This window comes from Alligator mississippiensis, chromosome 9 (genome assembly GCF_030867095.1).
Source record: "Alligator mississippiensis isolate rAllMis1 chromosome 9, rAllMis1, whole genome shotgun sequence".
NCBI lineage: Eukaryota > Metazoa > Chordata > Crocodylia > Alligatoridae > Alligator > Alligator mississippiensis.
Genome location: NC_081832.1, coordinates 63663590 through 63683856, shown reverse-complemented (window position 1 = coordinate 63683856; position 20267 = coordinate 63663590). Strand labels below are relative to the sequence as shown.

Genomic DNA, 20267 nt, shown 5'->3' with positions numbered 1-20267 from the left:
TGACAAGTATTAGTCAACCGCTGAAAATAAAGCAGTGTCTTTCTTCAAAGTCTCTTTGAGAAAAAAAACAGCTACCTCCCTAAAACATCAGTGTTAAAGCTTTTGCTGTTCAAGAACTCAGGCAGAAGCTTTAACACTTGTGTGCTAAGATAGGTACTCACCCCACTATGTATATGCCGAAATAAAATCAGGCCGATTCCAGAGGCACTCGGCACTCAGCTCGCGCTAGAGATCACTTTTGCAGTAGCAACATCTAGCTGCTGTCACTCTATACAAAAGGAATAACCCTATTGTAGCACTATTCCACTGACAGGCAAAAAGCAGGGCATGGCTGACTACTCTCTAATACAGACAGGTAAGTAGGGCTAGGGAATAACATTCAGTGTCTGTCATCACTTCTGTATGTTGCACCCTAATTACAATTACTACCACTGAAACTAAGGCCAGTTTTACTTAATATGTCTAGTTGTAATCATCCAGATGTGCAGGTCTGGGGTCTCTTTAACCTCCTTTCCCTTGCCCCTCTGTTTCATGCCCTTTGCACCTCTCCTTGACTAGGGAAAATGAGTAGGATATCTTACCTCTCACATCAGCATGCTTTATCTCATTGATCAAAGAGAAGTTTTGATGGGCTACAAAATGACACCCACTTAGTCCTGCTTAGAGTGTATTTACATGGCAGTCAGGCTTCAACTTCTACATGATGTTCAGCCTGCCTTGAGATACCTTTCGACTAGCTAGCTCTGGTACAGATAGCCCACACAGAGCTGTGTTGCCATGGCTACCCTGTTATCAATACCCAAGTGCTCTAGTTTCTAGTTCACTCAGGTGTGTCTACAGGCGCTGCAGTCACACTTGACTGCAATGCTGACGTGCCCTTTAGTGAATGGGGGAGGGTGAAGCAAGGTGCTCTGCTGGAAGAAATTTCAGTTAAAATTGGTGAAACAAAGTTATGCAAAAAAAAGGTCCCGTTGTTCAACGGCTCAGGTTTTTACTCTTCTATGTGCTCGCTTCTTGTTACACCCATGAAAAGGTGAGGCTGTGACAGGGAGGTGCATCAGAAATTTCTACCCAAGCTTTTTGGTGGGAGGAAGAGGAACAGTCCCTTCTTACTCTCCCAGGCATCTCAAATGATTGGTCAGCCACAAGATGTTCAATTTGAACCAAAACTCTCAGTCTGAGCTAAGTTAAAACTTCAGAGATAAGATCTGAACCACATCCAGAACCAATTTGGGAGTTGGGTACTTTCATAACATGGGCCCAACCAAAAGCTTTGATCAAAATGGACTTCAACTCCATGTTCATTCAAACTTGAGATCTCTTTTCATGTGTTGTAGACCAGGAATGTCAAACAGTTGGCCTGTGGGTCACAACTGGCCTGTGGAGTTGTACGCTATAGATTGCTGGCCTGCCCCCATTTGTTGGCCCCAGTCCTGTGTGCTGCATGCAGGCAGCACAGGTTTGGGGTGCCGCATACAGCCTGTGCCCCAGACCCTCTGTGCCATGTGCACCATTGGGTCCAGCCTACATGCCATGGGCAGCACGCACCCTTTACTGACCCAAGGGACCATGTAAGAGCAAGCTGTGTGTGCAGTGCATGCAGCTCGCATGTGTGGTGTACAGGTTGGAACCAGCACCACAGGCACTCCAGAAGAGGTTGGTCCTCATCTGGCCCACGACCCTGTTATAGGCCAATCTTGAACTCCACTGTAACTCTTTGGGTCTAATCCTGCAATACTGTGAGCACTCTACATCACATGCATGTCACTGGGAATGCAAGGCATTCAGCACCTTTCAGGAGATGCTCAATATCTGGTGGGAGCTACTGAATGTGAATTAATCTCTTTAGTTTGTTCATAATCTACTGATCTCCCTCCTAGGGACTGATGTTTTGTAAACAGCTTCACATGTTCAGAAGTCTTTAACAAGTCTTGCTTACCCGTGTAAGTTCCTTTTTTTTTGTCACCCCTAAAGTGACAAGTAGCAATGAACCTCAGGGTACTAAAAGTATATAGCCACAGTAGAAATAGAGCATCAGCAAGCAGCTCTTTGCTCCATCAAGTTTCTGGCAGCTAGCCTACATTTCCTACAGAGTAGATAGTCTCTGCCCATGTGCAAAACATCCATGCCGATGCCTGAAAAAGTACTTTGCCTGTCCAAGATCTGAGATCAGCCCTCTGTACAAGCACGGGATGCAGAATGAATTCAAGAGAATGTGTCAGTTCCCTCACAGTTTGCAAGTCAATGGCTATACATCTCTTTGAAGAGTGAGGGGAGAAACCCCCAAGAGATTATCAGCTCATGAGACAGCACAGAAATGTCAATTTTTTCTTTCATCCCCCCAGTTAAAGAAACTGATTTTCATGGAATCAGCTGATGGTCGAAGATTCCCATTAACCCTGATATATGGACAAGAAAGGCTTTCACAATAAATGGCCTCATGAAACCTGGAGCCCTTGGTAGTGTTCAACTGTGGCAGCTAGAAACAGCTCAGCCTAGGTTTGTCTGCCGGAGGCCATGCTTATTTCTGAAGTAGCCAAAGAGTCTGGTTCATAGGTTTCAATTACAATTGACTGGGGCAGCAAGGGTTGGGGAGAAGAGGGGGGCAAACACATCAAGAAATGATTGAAACACCTTTTGGAATGATTTTGGTGGCTGGATTGCAGACCCGGGCAGCTGGGATGTGGGGAGCACTGTCCCTACCTATGTGACTGTGGGACAGGAAGTCAACACTAGCTATAAGATGGAGCATTTGTTTCATCTGCTGCCCATGAAGAGCACATTGTAAAAATTAAAGAGAGATTGTGCTTATCCAGTGTCCAAGGAGCGCTTAGCTCTGTTCATACAACCGCTTTATGGTATGAAAGCAGTGCTCTGAATGGTATCTGCATTAACATTGGTCACTCCAAAACACAGATACAATGCACTGTCAATTTAAAGCACCTCTCAGCAAACAGGAAACATACCATAAAATGGTGGGGTGGGGATGGAAAGGGAAACAATTCACTGTGTGCACACCTCAATATAACAGAGAGGTTGGGTCAGTGCTGAGGATTTGGGATAAGAATGCCTTTGGGTGGGGTCAAAGCCCATGCCACTGGCATATCAAGGTAGTTTTAGACCACCTAGTTTAGGCACCAACAACAATGGAGCAGCAGCAGCAGAGAGCTCAACTCAGGTACTTAAATGCACATGGCGATTTGCTCATAGTGAACTCTGTGGCATTGTGGCTGCACAGCTATCAGTGCCTGAGCTAGCTAGCCTAAAGGTCTACACTGCAAGCAGTCACACCACAGACAACAATGCAGACTTCCTCCAAAAAAGCACAGTATAGAATTTCACACTATATATTTATGGAGGGCTTCACTCATTACTGAAGTTCAACCGTCTTTGGTATGGATGGATGCAGTCAGTCATTTGAGAATGCATAACAACACTGCACATTAGTTACAGATAGAAAAAGGGTATTGTAGTCAGAGAACTCATAAAACCAGCTGGTATATGGCCAGGATATTGTTAAAGCCAGCAAACCTCTTCTTCATGAGCGTGATGCTTCATTAACTTTGTTAACTGAGTCAATTGAGACTAGCTCCACTGAAGTCAGTAGCATTACCTACATGGAAAAATGGAAGGTCGGGGCAGGAGGAGGCTTCAGTTCTGGAGGAAAAAATGCATTTCATTCACTGGTTTTCCACGATGCAGTTTTTCTACATGCTTTACTACCACAGAGAGACTGTCCTTTGATATGGACTCTTCACTCACCTTAGACTTCTCTTGATGTAGCTCAATTTGAATGTCTGTTAACTTGGTCCTGAGTTCTTCATTGGCAGCCTGCAGGGCGACAAGCAGTGCCTCAGGCTTTTCGCCTTTGCTACGACCTTTTTTTGACATGGTTTAGGATTAGTGAGAGTCTGCGTGTTTAATTCGTTTCAAATCGGGACTGCCATTTTTTTTTTATTCGTTTCAGTGCAAGTTGTCTCAGCACCTACTGTGTGACATTCCTTAAGGTCCCCTTCTCAGCTGTGTTGGAAGCCCTGTGAGAAATAAGACACGCTGTCATTGATCAGTGGGTAGCAGCAGCGCAATGGCTCACATGGTTACAAAATAATCACAGGTCATTTCTCTAAACACTGTCACCTCTGTCCAGGGCCTTACAAGGGAGGTTCTAACACAATCAAATTGCTGTGTATGAGCTTAGCCATCTCCAAAGTATTCCACACTTTCTTCTTCTTACAGGGAGTACCCTCAAAAAGTAGAGATTATTTTGGTATTTCATAAGGATTTATGTACCTGGCAGTGGAGATATGCATTTTTAATTCATTTTAGTTGCAATGATTGGCATTTATTGACAGACTTTGATGAGGTTTTTTTGTCTAGCCATAGAATAAGTCCAGTAACGGCAGCAATAGAGCTAGGTTCCTCCATATTGCCTGGTCAAGGTATGTCTGTCTGTATGCAAGGTATGTGTGCCAGATCCATGCCACTCGGTCCCTGGCATTGTTAATGGAAACTTCACACCACAATACCTCTATACATGATAGGGCAATCTGAAAGAAGTTGAAGACTGGCACTAAATAACATGTACTTGCTGGGTTTCCCATCCTTTGTACTAGCTCATTTTACCTTTTCCTCCTGATCACCTGTGCAAAAGAAAGGAGAAAGTTGGCTGTATGTGCTATAGAGCAGGTAATTCCAGAGCTCTTTCTCTAGTAGATGATGAATGAGAGAAAGATTCTGCAGACTTTCCCAAGGGGGAATGAAACAGTCACTAACAATTACTGTATGTCATGGAGTGAACAAACTGCACCACATTCATTCCTGTTGCTTTGAATTCACGATAGTTTCAACCTGTATAATTTCAAATGACTCCTGAATACTTAATCCTGTAACTCCATTTGACTTGGCATTTCAGATGCTACTTTCAGCTATACTGGGATTACTCCTTCAAAATCACTGAAGTTGCTTTGGATTCACAGTACTGAGATTGGCCAGCATTACCTCTACGAGCCACTTATAAAACTGAAGACAAATGGTCTTTTCTACACAGTGGGCTAGCAATGGTATAACAATCAGAACTGAGCTCACAATTTGCAGTAAGGCTTGTGTAGTCTGCTTGTCTGTGAACTAGCTATTATTGGGAAAGAAAATATGCTTTCAAAACCCTACAGTAAACACAGGCTGTTCTTGTCATATATATTGTACGGCAGCATCACAAAAACTACATTAGACCAGCTAGCACAAGCTTAGCAAAATGAAAGCTGAAGGACATGGGAATACTTAAGAATGAGGAAAGCTTTGACTGCCTATGTGATATGAATACTAATGCCCTTGCGATTTGTTCAGGTTCAGATGTTGAACCTTCCACGAGATAAAACATGCAAGGGATTGATTTGGGGAGAGAGAGAAAATAAAAAAGAGGGATAAGTTAAGCCAGGAAAGAAAATAGACTAAAAATTCACAGGGGATTGCTTCCTGCAGGGATGTGGTTGTTTGGTGTGTGGTTTGACTTCCTACTCTACATTTAAAGCATAGATTTCAAGTACAGGCACAGAACCCCACTCGGCAGAGAGCAGGAGATAAATGCTATAGGCATGCTGTAGGTCTGACTGCTCATGGGTCATCTCCTGACTCAAAAACCCTAATAGCACAGGAGAGAGCATGCATCACTGACTGCAGCCCTGCAATAGTAACAGAGCTTCACTACATGAAGCCCTACTGCCTGTAGTGTGATGCGCTAGTTTGAAGTCAGGCTCCCATAGAAAGGCAGCAGTCCATAACAAGATTGATGCTTTTCATTCAGGGATTGGATACCTTGGATGATTTTTCTTGAAAGCACAAAGAATAGTGACGATTACACATATCAGTGCTACACAGATGGGATGTTTCAGTGACAGCTGCTGTGCATGAAGCTAGAGCAGGCTGGAATAACAGTATTCCAGGCAAAAACTGCAACAGAAGAATAAACTCAGGGTTAGAAATGAGGGGTAACCAGGGAATCTAGAATGAGGTATGACAAACACTTTCCCAACCTTCTCCAAATGGGTAATTTATTCCCTGCTGCTTTATCAAATATGCATTATATATTTTTTTCTGTGTAGATAAACATGTGAGCTTCAGTGTCTGGATAGCAAGCAATTTCCAGAGGTGGCTGTGACACTTTGAACTGCTGAGATAACAGAAACTTTAGCTAATGCACTGGGCCACTTCACTTACAATCCCAAAAATGCTGATGCAACATTATCATCAGCCACAGGGCTGGGTTTACTTGCTAGCATGCTGCTATAAAATGGCTTACAAAGGGATTATGAAGCGATATGCAAGAACTAAGAAACAAGACTGGGAACAAACCCAGTGTCACTCTGTTACAGAACATGCGTATAGCTGGTATCAGTACAAAAAATGGTAAACACTAAAAATCATCTTATAGTTTCTAGGGCCAAGTTTCACAATGGGTTATTCCTGGTATTACCTATTGGGGCAGGCTCCTTCAAAGTGTAGTAGTGTGTGCAGTGCTTATTATGAGTAGTCTCTACTGAACTCAATGAACCTATTCACTACTGATTCTGCACCGAGACTACAAGTGTGTGCAGTACTGTGTCCTAATTATAATCTCTCATAAGAAGAGCAGAGCATTATAGATTCTTATCAATCAATAGGGATTAATAGGCATTAAAGCTGGCTAGTTTAATAGTTTCCCTACTGGCTTAATACATAACTTAATGAATAATGACCAGATGCCAAAATGGTCTGTCATTTCTTTGGATTAATACACTTTCTTTATGGCAGAGGTGGCCAATCTGTGGTATGTGTGCATGTCATGTAGCAGATTGGGGAGTAAACAGGGTAGCACAGCCGCAGATAGGGTGGGGAGCAAGGAGCAGAGAGCAGGTTAGGCAGGGAGCACAGGGCAAGAAGCAGGAAGCAGAAGGGCATATCAGGCAGAGGAAGGGAATCATAGCTACACTTGGAGAAGGTGTGTGGCTAATTTATGGAGCACCTTCCAAAAAAGTTGGCTCCCCTGTAATGGCCAAAACCAAAAGGGTTAATGAACAACTTATAGCAAAAAAGAAATCTGCTTTTTGAGAGTATCTGATAAAGACACATAATAAATATTGGCTAAAATAAAGCTTATGGAACTGGTTTCTGCAGATGCTTCCTGCTTGTCTGGACTTTAACCCATAATGTTATATTTAACTGTTTGTACTGATTATAAAACTGCCATAAGTTTAAAAAAAAAAGCAGAACTAAAAAAAGAAAACTGCAGACTTAGCTGATTTAATAAATTTTTGCTTAAAGGTCAATAAGATTAACAAACCTAAACACAAGGCATAATTAACACATCTTAACATTTTTTTAAGTAGGATGGATTTGGGTGGGAAAAATGCTAATCTCAGACCCCAAAGTGATGTGGCGTAATTTGCTTATTGGGTAAACCCAAGCTTGGGCAGTAACCTATTATAATAATTTCTAACACCTTTTAACCCCATAGGGTAACAGCTATAGGGTAAGATTGTGAGTGGCTCTAAAGCCAACAAATTAGCACAGAACAGGATATAAAAGAACACGCACGTTAAGTGACCAGCAGGAAGGATGGAACAAAATGGTCATTGCTGTCCCATGCCCCCGGATCCCTTACTCTCAGTGTGAGCGAGGACCAGATCCTGACTGAGGGATTTTCCCCGGTATTTCCCTCCGACAGCATGGATTGGGGACGCGTGACTTTGCTGAATCAACTTGACATGTACCTGACACTGAGGGACTATCGATAAGTTGCTAAACAAGTGGGAACTCTTTGTTAATTTGTCTGTCTGTTTTTATTATCACTGTCAATTTTTAACTTTTATCGTTACGTTGTCTTTTAGCTTAACCTTTTTACTAACTGTTATATGTGTAAACTATATTTTTTGCTGTTATAAGTAAAATTCATTTTTACTGTTATAAGTGAAACTTGTCTTTGCTTCACTCCCAACTCCATCTCCTCAATCCTGAACCAAACAGCACAGTGGTTGATACAGTTGTAGCACTCAGTCAGCCTGCAACTAAATTGATACACTCACAGTGCCCAGCTGGCCTGTGACACTCCCCCATGGAAAAGGTAAGTATAGATCTTCAACCACTGAAAGATAACAAATTATCAAATGGAAAAGAAAATTTCACCATTAAATTAATTTTTTTTTACTTGCACAAGTGCAATGCAAATATTCAGCCAAATATTATAGTCCCATCATACATTGGTCTGCTATTTTATCATATCTCCAACTGATTATAAATTAGAAGAGACCTACATTATGTCTGTTAAATGGATCTGAGCTTATAATTAAAAGCAAACAATATGTTGGATGGATTTACCTTCTGTCTATACTCAAAGCCTATCTCTCTATCACGAGCCTGTCACAGTTTCAGCCACTGCATACTTTGATGACTTTTTAAACTATGGGTGATCATGAAAAGCTGTGGGAGCATCCACTGATCATTCTGCATCCATAAGCTGGGCTATGAAGCATGTACAACAAACTGGTACAAGTAGTAATATCTGCTGTTTTGTTCCTGCATTTAATTATGGGCATGAAAATGAACCTTCAGTTTCAGAAGTAAGGTTGAGACTCAGCAAGCTCTTCCTGTTTCCCACAGGTACCCAGGTCCTTTACACTACCATAATCTTCCTACTAGATGCAACAAGCTCCAAACCCTTGCAGACATTACTGACTCCTTCTACACCTTTCATACAGAATCCCAGTGGATTGCTGGCATCTCTGAGACTAGTTGTGGACATGCCAATCAGCAATGTACTCTCACATACTTTGCCACTTTGATTGTATGTATTCCTTCACATCCAGTAACACCCTCTTCCCTTTTCTACCCTTGATCTTCCCAGTTTTGAGAAACATTGAATCAATAATTTGGAATAGCCATCTAACATACTACGGGAGGCTACAAGCACAGAGGTAGCTTGCTGTATTTCAGTGAGGCTACTTGATTAACACAGATTCAGATTTAGGACACTGCTAAATTCTCATCTAGGAAACTAGGATAAAATATGTACTGAATACTGTACATATTTCAGATAACCTTGTGGCTAGACTGACTGTCTGCAGCAGCACTTAAGAAAACTTGCAGTAATATGATCTTGGTTATAACTGACCTCTCCAGATCAAAGGCAGTTCTGAAAAGAGGCTATATGGTCTTGTGGTTAGAGTAGGGCTTGTGATAAATAACTTTTGGGGTCTTTACCTAGCTCTCCCACTCAGTGCCCGGGTGTGTGACCTTGGCAAATCCATAATTCTTTTCTTCTTTTTAGCCATCTCTGGAACAGATATTATAATAATTACCTGACTTATGCAGCTATCTAATTAATAATGACATAGTTAATATAACAGAGTAGTGAAGAGCATAGACCCTGAGACTACAAGTCTACCAGATTGATTGCAAAGCCTCAACTGATGTAAATCAGTGAGCTGATTGAACCCCACCTGAAGATCTTCCATCTTACATAATTAATATAACAAAGTACTTTGCGATTCTTCAGCAAAAATCCTCAATGCACTGAAAAAAGCATTGGCATTTAGACCCTTAAACCTAGGAGCAGTTCCACTGAGTTAGTCTTACAGCTTATTAACTGGGGTAAAACAGAAGTCCTGAACTAGTTGCAGAGGATGAGAGGTTGCACCGGTGCTCAGGAGAGGGCTCTCTCTCTGCAGTAGTGTTAAACTTTCAATCCATACTAATGGGATTAATGATAAACAAGAATCAGGCTTCATCAAAACTTCATCAAAAGAAGAGGTGATAGGGCAGATCTCATTACAGGCAAAGCACCTACTTCGTCAAAACTCTTCAACCACTGGTCTCTCAGCCACTTGCTCCTTGGAAATCAGAGGTAATTTTTAGTCAGGTTTCCATTCATCTGTCCTGTGGGGGAGTGACTGAAGTGAAGAATTAGAGAGCTTGCTAGATCTCCTCAGTTCATAGCAGTCATTTCTGCCTGGCTTGTCCTCCTCACTCCTTCACTGGCCTCCTTCATGGCTTTACTAAAGTCACGACTGCATGTTAACTGCTCCTTAACTAGCTGTCCTTAGCTAGCTGTCCAGCCGAACAGCTCAATTTACGGATACAGAGAGGACACTCACACATTGACTTAATGTACCAGATTGTTTAATCTAAGGCCTGCTGTTATTGCTGCTGGCTGTAGCAGATCCCTCCATCAATCCCTCTGCTGTAAAAGTCTATCAGCAGTTCCAGAACTGAGAACAAGCTGGTGCGGCTGCTCTAGGGCAGTGGTTTTCAAACTTTTTTGGCTGAGTACCTCTTTACCTGAAACATATTACTGCCCTTACCCTCTACACCCAGTGCACCTTTGCACATTCATTCCACTATCAATGCCCAGCAATGCCATTATTCACCAGGCACTGATCAGTCAGAAGCTGCACCACCATTATAAGAATAGAGGCTTTTATGTCTTGCAAAGAGTCATGTACCCCAAGGGGTCATTTTCTGTGACCACTTTTGAGATGAAGGTTTCTGGCATGGTTGAGAACAGCTGCTGATAATGACTCTTGAGCAGTTTTGGTAGGCATATTTCCAGGGTTGGAACATGCAAATGGGAGTCAGTGGGCCTGGGAAGATCTTAATGAGGATGATGTGTAGACATGCCCCAAGAATCTTGACTCCTGTTTCCATGCATTAACTACAAGATAATGTATCGCTGCTTTATAGATTTTACGACCAAATCTATGATGATGAGCTCATTTAGTCTGACCTCCTTTACAACGCAGGCCAAAGAACTCCATTTAGACACTCTTGTACCCTATAATTTGTGTTTGGCCACTGCATACTTTCAGAAAAGTTTCTGGCTTTGATTTTCAGACTTCAGAAGAATCTAGGACATCCTTTGACAGCTTGTTACATGAGCTAATCTGTGTTAATCTTTTTCCACTCCTGTAATTTAAAAATAGTGTTGTATGGAAAGACTGCATTTTCATGCTATGCATGCGGAATGTAGACTTTTTGCCTGCTTTAATATGCTGCTACTCAACAGGGTTTTAATGGCAAATAAGGTTTAGACACACAGAAGTCTTTGCAGGAATCACGATCTAAAGGATCATGGATAAAAATATTTCATACAGAACCTCATGTTGCCCGTGCTATTGTGTTCTACCTCCAGGCATCACTGACTTGTTGAGTGCTATACTTCTCTGGATGCCATCCAGAGAGCAGCCTATTAGAGCAGGCTGAACTCCATTGCACACATTGGACAGTGGCATTGTCTCCCATTGGCAATAGAAAGTTCTTAAAATACTGTTTCATGGCTTTGTTCCCTCAAAAAGCCCAGGGCAAGCTTTAACTTTGTTAACTGGACCACTGAAATAACCAGATTGCATAGACCCCAGCTGCGTCCCCCTTCTCACAAACCCCTTTAACCTTAGGCAGACATAAAAGCGCCTGCTCTAGCATTGATAACCATTATCTGAAAATATTTGAATCATCCTGCTCCCCATAAAGTGGTCTGAAAATGCCCTGGATGGGGAGGCAGGAATGATCTGGGACATGCAGTGGCAGCTTGCCAGATTGTCTTATATACTGACCATTTGCCCACCTCTTACAAACCAGAATGACAAAGACAATTTGCCCAGAAGAATAAGCATTATGCAATCCAACCAAAGCTGTACATGTCTCTCTCAGGCCAGTATAGAACATGGCATGAGCACTAAAAAAAGAGAGACTGCTGCTAAATGTGCAGCAATTGGCAAACTTTTCTGTGATGCTTCATTGACCACAATATGGTGGAAAGGATGTCCCTTTCAGTCTAAAAATAACCCTGAATTCTACTTTTTATCCTACAGATGCCTAAAAGAGAAGTGTTTGCTTATCAGGATTCTCTCTCTACTTATGTATATTCAGCCTGGATTATTTATTGTAAGGCTGTCAATGAGGGATAGGCTTCTGGTGTTAAAAGTTGCATTTCAAAAGAAAAAAATACTTCTGAACCAGCTGTTTTGAATTTGAAAAGCAAACATAAAGAGATTTAAGAATAGGCAGGAAATGAGGCAGAACAGGGGTCTTCAAAGTTTTTTAACGTGTACCCCTTCTGTCTCAAAGTTTCAGCTCATGTACCCCTTTATATTTTTTCCTTGTTTTTAAGGGGGAGGCTGGGGCAGATAGAGGCCCTGCGGTGAGGGAGGGAGTGGGGCAGGGGCTGGCTCTGCTCATCTGGGGCAGGGCAGGGCGGAGCAGGGCGGGGCAGGGGGGGATGGAGCCGCAAGCGGCAGGAGTGGGGGGGCGGGGGGCTCCTACCATTATGCACACTCTGTGAGGGCATGGGGCATCCCAGATCTGTGTGCCCCCAGATCTGTGTGGAGGCAGGGTGGGCTGCTGCTTGGGGGCAGATAGAGGGCCCAGTGGTTGGAGAGGAAGCAGGGCTGGGGCATGGGCAGCGGCTGCCCAGCGTGGCCAGAGCACAGGACTGAGCTGCACGGGGTGGGCAGCTCCCACTGCTACATGCACCCTGGGCGAGCACTGGGGGCATGTGCCCCCGGATCTGTGTGTGGGGGGGGTGGGTAGGCTGCCACTGCGGGGTGGGGTATTGGGCTTTTCCCAGTGGGAACTGGACCAGGCCATATTTGGGGTGGGCAATGGCAGTGCTGGAAGGAGGATTAGGGGGGACTACTGTGAATTTTGGGGTGGTGGCAGCTCCCCCTGTAGCCCTGCTCCCATAGGCCCCCATGGTGAGGGAGGGAGTGGGGCTGGGGCTGGGGCTGGAGCAGTGGCAGGTGTTGCCCAGCTGGGGTGAAGCACAGGACAAAGCTGCAAGTGGCTCATCTGGGGGGCACAGGAGGTGGTGGCTCCCGCTGCTGCATGCACCCTGAGAGGGCATGGGGGGCGCGTACCCCTGGATCTGCGCAAGGTGGGGCAGGCTGGGGCCAGGGTTACACTGGCCTGTTCCCGGTGAGGACTGAGCTGGGCTGCACTCAGGGTGGGTGACGGCAGCACTAGGAGGGAGCTACAGGAAGGGCTGCGGCAACCCCAAAATTTGCCATAGCCACCCCCAACCTCTGCTCCCAGTGCAGCCCATCCCAACACCCCTGCCAAGAATGCCAGGCACTGCCCTGGCCCCAACCCACAGTGGCCCACAGCGTGCCACACCCTGCGTGCAGATCCAGGGGCACGGTCTACCCCATGCCCTCCCAGGGTGTGTGCAGCAGTGGAAGCCATCACCCCCCATACCCTCCAGATGAGTTGCTTATGGCTCTGTCCCGTGCTCTGTCCTGGCCCTGCTGCTACTCCAGCCCCAGCCCCAGCCCCAGCCCTACTCCCTCCCTCACTGTGGGGGCCTATGGGGGGGACTGCAGCAACCCTCAAATTCACCATGGCCTCTCCAACCCCATTCCCAGCACCACCGCTGTCCGCTCCAAGCACAGCCTGGCCCTGCCCCCACCAGGAAGAGTCTGGTGTGGCCCTAGCCCTAGCCTGCCCCTCCCTGCGTGCAGATCCGGGGGCACACACTCCTCATGTGGGTGCGTGTAGCGGTGGAAGCCACCCCCTTGTGCGGCTCAATTCTGTGCCCCATGCCAGCTGGGCATCCCTTGTCCCTGCCCTAGCCCCACTCCCTTTCCCCACAACAAACTTAACCAGCCGGACCTGACTGCTCTCCACATGGCCATGCTGCATTCCTGGCTGCCGTGTGCTGCACTGCAGCTGCGCGCACCAATGCGGAGTACCGCATACCCCCTACGATCCTTTTAAGTTACGCATACGCCCTGTTGATGACCACTGAGGTAGGGCATTTGAGACTATGGTATATGTTCCTTGTAACAGTTCCATTTACATGAATGCTTTTTACCTATAGCTGGTGTCAAAATACTTGTCCTTTATTTCAAGATGGGAGATGGGTGATTTTGGGCCTTAAAGCTTAATGCAGTTGTCAGATGATATTGATTCTGTTCTTGAATCTGCCATGTGGACTTTGATAGGACATTTAATTTTCAGAGGGAGCTGATGCATTAATGTCTTTAAAAAGATGGCATTAACTTCTCTCTTTGCTACATCTTCTGCATCTATAGAGGAATTAATAGTATTCCCGTTACCTTACAGTCACAGAGAAGAAAATCTATTATTGCAAGAAGAATAATTGGAAAAATGGAACTTTTATCCACAGAAAGTTTTGACACTTGAAAATTGGTCTTCATGCTGAATTAGAATAAATGTTAAATGTCAGCATTTTTAAAAGTACCATGGAAGAGAAATTTCCCTCCCCACCTACGTCCCAAAAAATCATTCAAACCCTGAAATGTTATTTTAATGATATAAAAATATTTACTTATAACACAAAATATTAAATACTGCATATTTAATATATAAAATGCAGTAATAGCATTAATCCAATTTTAAAACAATATTTTTTCAACCAGATCTTTTTAGATATACTCCTGATGCTGCACCCCAGCTTGATTTCTCAGCCTAGTAAGTTAGCCTGTACAGACCTACATAATACAAAACTAGACGGCTTTTGGTCCCCTTATTAGCTCATTCAGAGGACTTTTTAGTACTGAATTTGCAACGTTAATAATATTCTTTAACATAGTGCTTTAGTGAGCAAACAGTTGAGAATAGCTTTTACATCTGGCTCTCAAATAGCAGTTGCTTTGGTTCTAGTCTTGATGATGCTACTAAAATGGGCCTAACAGGTTGTCTCCTGTAACTCTGAAATCAGGAGCATAAATAGGGAAATGTAAGATTTATAATCAATTTTCTTGAATTTAGTATAAGGGAAGGTTTGTTGTAATATGCATACTTTTAAATTTAGCTTACTGCAGAGCAATAGGCATGCTGGACACCAATCGCTGTGCTGTATAAAGCATTCTTAAATATTAATATAACAAACATTTAATCAGGGCCTGATATACATATTAAATGTATTAAATTAAAATGGGGAAAGGATTAAAACTTAAAGATGATCAGTCCTCATGAGCCTATTTGGAAGGTCTTACTCTTAAGAGAAAAAAAATATTTGCATAAGTTTTTCAATGAATTGGTTTCTATGATATATCACTAGAAAATGACTGAGGTCTGGATGGTAAACTTGGTTTTTCAAGGACCCAGGAATTTCCAGACATCAACAAACAATAAAATTACTGGGGGAGTGGGAGCGACTGCCTAGATGACTCCCCATGATCCCTTTAAGATCATTAGTGAAATATCCTAAATTCAAACAGATACCCCAAACAGAAAAATATCCTTGCAAAAAGAAGTGTGCCTTTCTATGTAAGATTCCTATCCTCTTGTCTCCTTCTGCAGGGGGTGATCTATTGCCATCCCACCTTGCCCATACCCAGTGATGAGCACATTAGGGACCATTTACAAGACAGAGGAATCGAATGTTTCGCTCTGCTGCCCTGTTATCTATTGTGATTTTTTGCACACAAGCGAACGGCAGTGAGTGTCACAGGCTTACAAACCGCTGGAATATACTGCTCTGGCGGCAGAGATTCAAGGAGGCGGGGGAAAGAGTGTGCACTTCAGCTTGACAAGGCACGTTTTCCTTCTCCCTCTCCCTGAAACAGCATGAAGTGGAAGGCCAAACAATCATAACTCTGAGGGAGCAAAGTGCTGGAATGGATTCTGCTACATAAGCAGAAATTTTCTCTTTCGCATTATTCAGAGGCTGCCAGAGACATGTTTTGCTTTCTAAATGGATTTTGTCAAGGCTGACAAGCTCCAAATATAACCCCCTTTTCTTAAAGTCATAGCAACCTTATATCACGAAAACAGGAAGGCTTGCATCTCCTTATTTATTTATTTATTCCTATTATATTATATTATATTATATTATATTATATTATATTATATTATATTATATATTCTAGTGTAAATAGCAAATAATTAAACTGAAATCAGTGGAGTTATTGTCAGATGTAACTGGGAGAAGAATCTGGCCCTTAATTTTTTCTACCTCTAAACGAGGAGATGTTGTATTACTGAAAGGATGCAGTGTGTGCTGCCCGCTGTTCTCACCCAGCTCTTCTAGCTAGTGAAGGCTAACTGGAACACCCAGGTCGATGCATCTGTGAAGTCCCCAAATGTAAATCATCCTGAGAAGTCAATGAGCCTTTCAGGCATGTATCTCCTGACATGACCAGGCCCACGAAGTGCAAAGGTTTCTCAGGAATCCTGCGGGTAGGTGTGCAACACCTTCTCATCCTTTGACTACCTTCATCTATACATGGTCAATCTTCATATGCTCCTCTGTGCTTATCGCTACATTTATATAATACCGTTTACCCCACATACTCTTTACAAGCACAGCAAGTAAGCACAGCAGTCGTGCTCCATTTTCCACTTGCCTGCAGCCACCTTTGGGTTGAGATATAGCAGTTGCTGTATCTTAATCCCACACAGCCATATAGGAGTGGAGAAGAAGAATACCATATCCAGTTTTCACTAATGAACACCATCATGTATTTAATGGTTATGGCTAGTTAATACCTTGGTTTTATATCTGATGCAGACAAGCTCTCCAACAAGGCAGCATCTTTCCAACATTGTCTTGGAAACTGGTGGGGTGTTGACTCAGAAGAGTGCCAATTATCACTGCACCAACGCTGCTCACTGAAGCATCTCAGGATGCCAAGGACCAGGCCTAGCCAACTGCCTACTCAGTATGATCTTACTTTGCTTGTGACATGTGAGATGGCCAATCTCTCATTGGGGAAGAAGGGAAGCATATTTGGAGCTCTCTCATTCTGAGAGAATTCCTTTTATAAGGCATGCATGTTGAATTTCAATAAGCAATATCAGGAAAGGCAATGCCCCAAAAGCATTACTCTGATCTGAAGAGATTTCTAAGACTAGAAGACTGAAAGTCTGCAGAGCACCTAAACCAGAACTAGAGCAGAAAGAGGAAATATATTCAAAGCATGCACACAAATTACAGTTCTGGGCCTTCAAAATGTCCAAGCAATGGCAGACTTCTTAAGCTAAAGGATTACCTAAATTGAATAAAACTGAACATCTTTTAAAACAAAAAAAGTCACTCTTTTTGTATGGGACAGGCAGAAGGAGCTCTAACAGATTGGGACAATAAGTATCACCTGGGGCTTGAGGAAAAACACCTGCTAAAAATATCATAAATAGCCTTCATGCAAGTCCCCTTTTATACTTGACTGTTGAAATTTATGAGAAAAGTAGCAATTATTTTTGCATTTGAATCTTGGGAAACTATCTAGAAAGGCGGTACTTCAGGCTAAGTACCTGTAGGGCCTATTATGTTGTTCCTTTTAATGTCAATTATACACATGCATCTGTAGTATAGCCAGCAGCTGCCCTTTCCACAACGACTTTGTCCACGCCAGAACTTAGGGAGCACCAGGTGGCATTACGCAGCAAGGTCTGTCTGTGTCTCGCAGCTACCATTAAGAATCCCCCTTATAATAACTACAAATTAGTTTTAGTTCTTTCCTCTTCTAGGTGACACTACAGCAAGTACAAAGGTAACGAATGGATCCATTAAAAAACAACATCAGATCAGAAGATAAGAAAAAATGCTTACAAGAGTATTCTGTACATACCAAAGGTTAGCAAAAAAATTCACGACTCTGGAAGCCTGTCTTGCACCAAGTCTCAGAATGATCTGAGCATCCTTTTTTCCACTTTAGCTTGTTAAAGTCAGACTATATATTAAAACCACTCACTTTCACACACATAAATCACTCTTCCTTAGAAACCCCCCCATCTGATTTTCCCTGCTGTCAGACCAGTTCTTACCTCATGTAACTGCACTGGAATGACTTCATTAAGCTAAAGTAAAATGTGTGCAACAGATTAAGGAATTGAGCCCAAGGTTTGTAAAATTTTAGCATACTTTGAGAACATGAAAGGAGACTGCTGCATGGCTCCCACAGTTATAGCACTACTCCTCAGTGATTTCAATGGCATCGTGTGTCCAAAATGTCTCTTGATTTTATTTTCACTCAAGTAATTATGCTCTTCTGGACTAACATGCCTTCAAAGGCTAAAATACATTGATGGGACAGGGGCCCCAGTGAGAGTCGATTCTCAGGACTGGGGGCTGAAAGAGAGGTGTAGATGGAGAACAAGTGTCTGCAGTGATGGGATGTGTACCAGGGAGCACTTGTTTTCAGGGATTTTGCTTCATTCCAGGCATCAAGGGGTCAGAGTTCAGGCGCTGCTCTATCATTATTGTGTTGAAATTCTACTTAGGGTCAACTGTGAAGAATTAGTAGCTGAGTAGTGGCAGGCTGGAAAAAAGTATCTAATGAAGAAAAAATAGGACATGATATTTCCGCTTGCATGGAATTCCCGTTGGCAGTTTTTACTGTATCAACATAATGGATCATTCAAGGAGGATATCAAGAAAAGATCTCCCAACAGCGGGAAAGTCATCTTCCACTCCCAGGGGAATGCTTTTACCAAGGAGCTCCTTTAAAACAGGACTGGAGAAAAAAGGGGTATTTAAGAGTGTAGTGAAAGGAACAGTACTGCTTTGGGAAGAGGGTTGGATGGGACTTAATTGGTCTGCCTCATCTACAATTTTTATGCTTCTGCAATTACTGAAAGAAAGTAATTACCTGTCAAAATGCCAGCTCAGCATTTCAGCCAACTGGGAACAGCATTAGGTCTAGAATACATAAATGCAGCCTAGTATTATAGTACACAGGAACAGTCTATGCAAATGGGCATATACATATAGACACCCAGAGAAGAAAGAATAAGAGAATCCTGTATTTCCTTCTCCCCTCCTGTCCATGTGAGGGTAGTTACTCAGATTATGGGATTAACAGTCTGCAATTTAAAACAAATGATCTCCTGGATATAAAGGCTGTTATTGTCATATACCTGATTTGTTTTTTCAAGATTGTTTCCTAGGATCTCATTAGATTTCTTTATTAAATAATTTTGATCAGTTCAATTCTTCTTTTTTGACCTGTTCCAATACATGTCTCTCAGATTAGCGGCCCTTGGCAAGACTCCTCAAAGCCTTTGTGGAAATGAGCCAAAAGGCCCTCAAAAACATAAATTCTTATTCCTGTTCTGTTTTCATCTGAGCCCTGAGTCTTTATGTCACTTTAGCAGAGCCTCTGTTTCAACTTCTTCAGCCTGTGGTCATGAGTATCAAGAGGCAGCTATATATGAACATACTGTATCTCTCTAATTCACTTACTGTCACCTGACCCAGAGCACTGAATTCTCATTTGGCTTTTCCACGGGTCCAAAGGCTATTCTTTTCTTCTCCCCTACTTTATATCAAAGCAGTAGGGCTGTGCAAGGCTTTGGACTGTGCTTCAGATCCGGAGAAGCTTTGGACGCTTTGGCATCCAAAGCAGCATATCCGGATTAAAGCGATGGCTTCGTTAGGCTTTCTGAAGTGGTTCGGAGCTTCCAAGGCAGATCTCCGAGGTGGCTCCAAAGCTTTGGAGCCACTTCACCCGGATTGAAGTGGGAACCTGGTCCGGAGCTCTGGATTGAATCCCTGGCATTTGAAGTGGCTGGATCTGAAGCTGGATTGAATAGCTGCCAACTCGCACAAGCCTACAAAGCTGCACTGAAGCCTGTCTGTATTATACAGTTTGCCATTCAGCTATGTGGGGCAATCTCAGGGGCTGAAGTTTCATTGCAGGCAATGAGGGATGGTTTGCAGAAAAGTGGTGGGGATCTGTAGCAACAAACAGGCACTGAGAAGATATGTAAATTTATCTTTTAAAACATAGAGATTGTTGAAGAGGAGCGATACACCATAGAAATAGCAATCACAGAAACTTTCCGTAACTTTAACTTATCTAACCCAAAGAAAATGCTGACTTTGCTTAAAGATTTTATTTAGTTAGGCATTCATGCCCACACCCACATAAAAATCACTTCTGTCAACTTTGGGCAGAAACACAAATCACAGATTTTTCTCCTCCCAATCCCTAGGCTCATTTCAAACCTGGAACTGTTACTTTGCAGGTGACACCTGACACTGCCATTTGCTGACTCTATGAGTGAATAGGGAGAGTAAGAATGGGCAGGACTTCACGAACTCCATTAGTAGACAAAGAGGAAAACTTCTGCATTAGTGTGAGAACAGCTAGCTCAGTCTACCATTACAAAACGTCAAGTGTCAAGTTAGTTTAATAACTGAGGGTATCGGTAAAAAGAATATAGTCATATACAAACCAAGAAAAGTGTATGAAAATTGCAGCAGAGACCTCAAGGTGAACCTGAAAAAACAATGTAAGGATCTTTAAAATGTATACTCAAGAAGAATTTCTTTTTCT

The 20267-nt window shown here is 43.0% G+C and overlaps 1 protein-coding gene across 3 annotated transcripts in view; it reads right to left on the bottom strand.

The window, feature by feature from the left end:
* Window positions 1–20267, bottom strand: part of JAKMIP2 (janus kinase and microtubule interacting protein 2) — a 134866-nt gene that overhangs the window by 51061 nt on the left and 63538 nt on the right. For all 3 annotated transcript variants that reach the window (XM_019478604.2, XM_006265020.3, XM_019478606.2), the window contains exon 2: window positions 3763–4034. In XM_019478604.2, the coding sequence (XP_019334149.1) occupies window positions 3763–3891 (129 nt within the window). In that variant the 5' untranslated portion in view covers window positions 3892–4034. The remainder of the gene's footprint in view (window positions 1–3762; window positions 4035–20267) is intronic.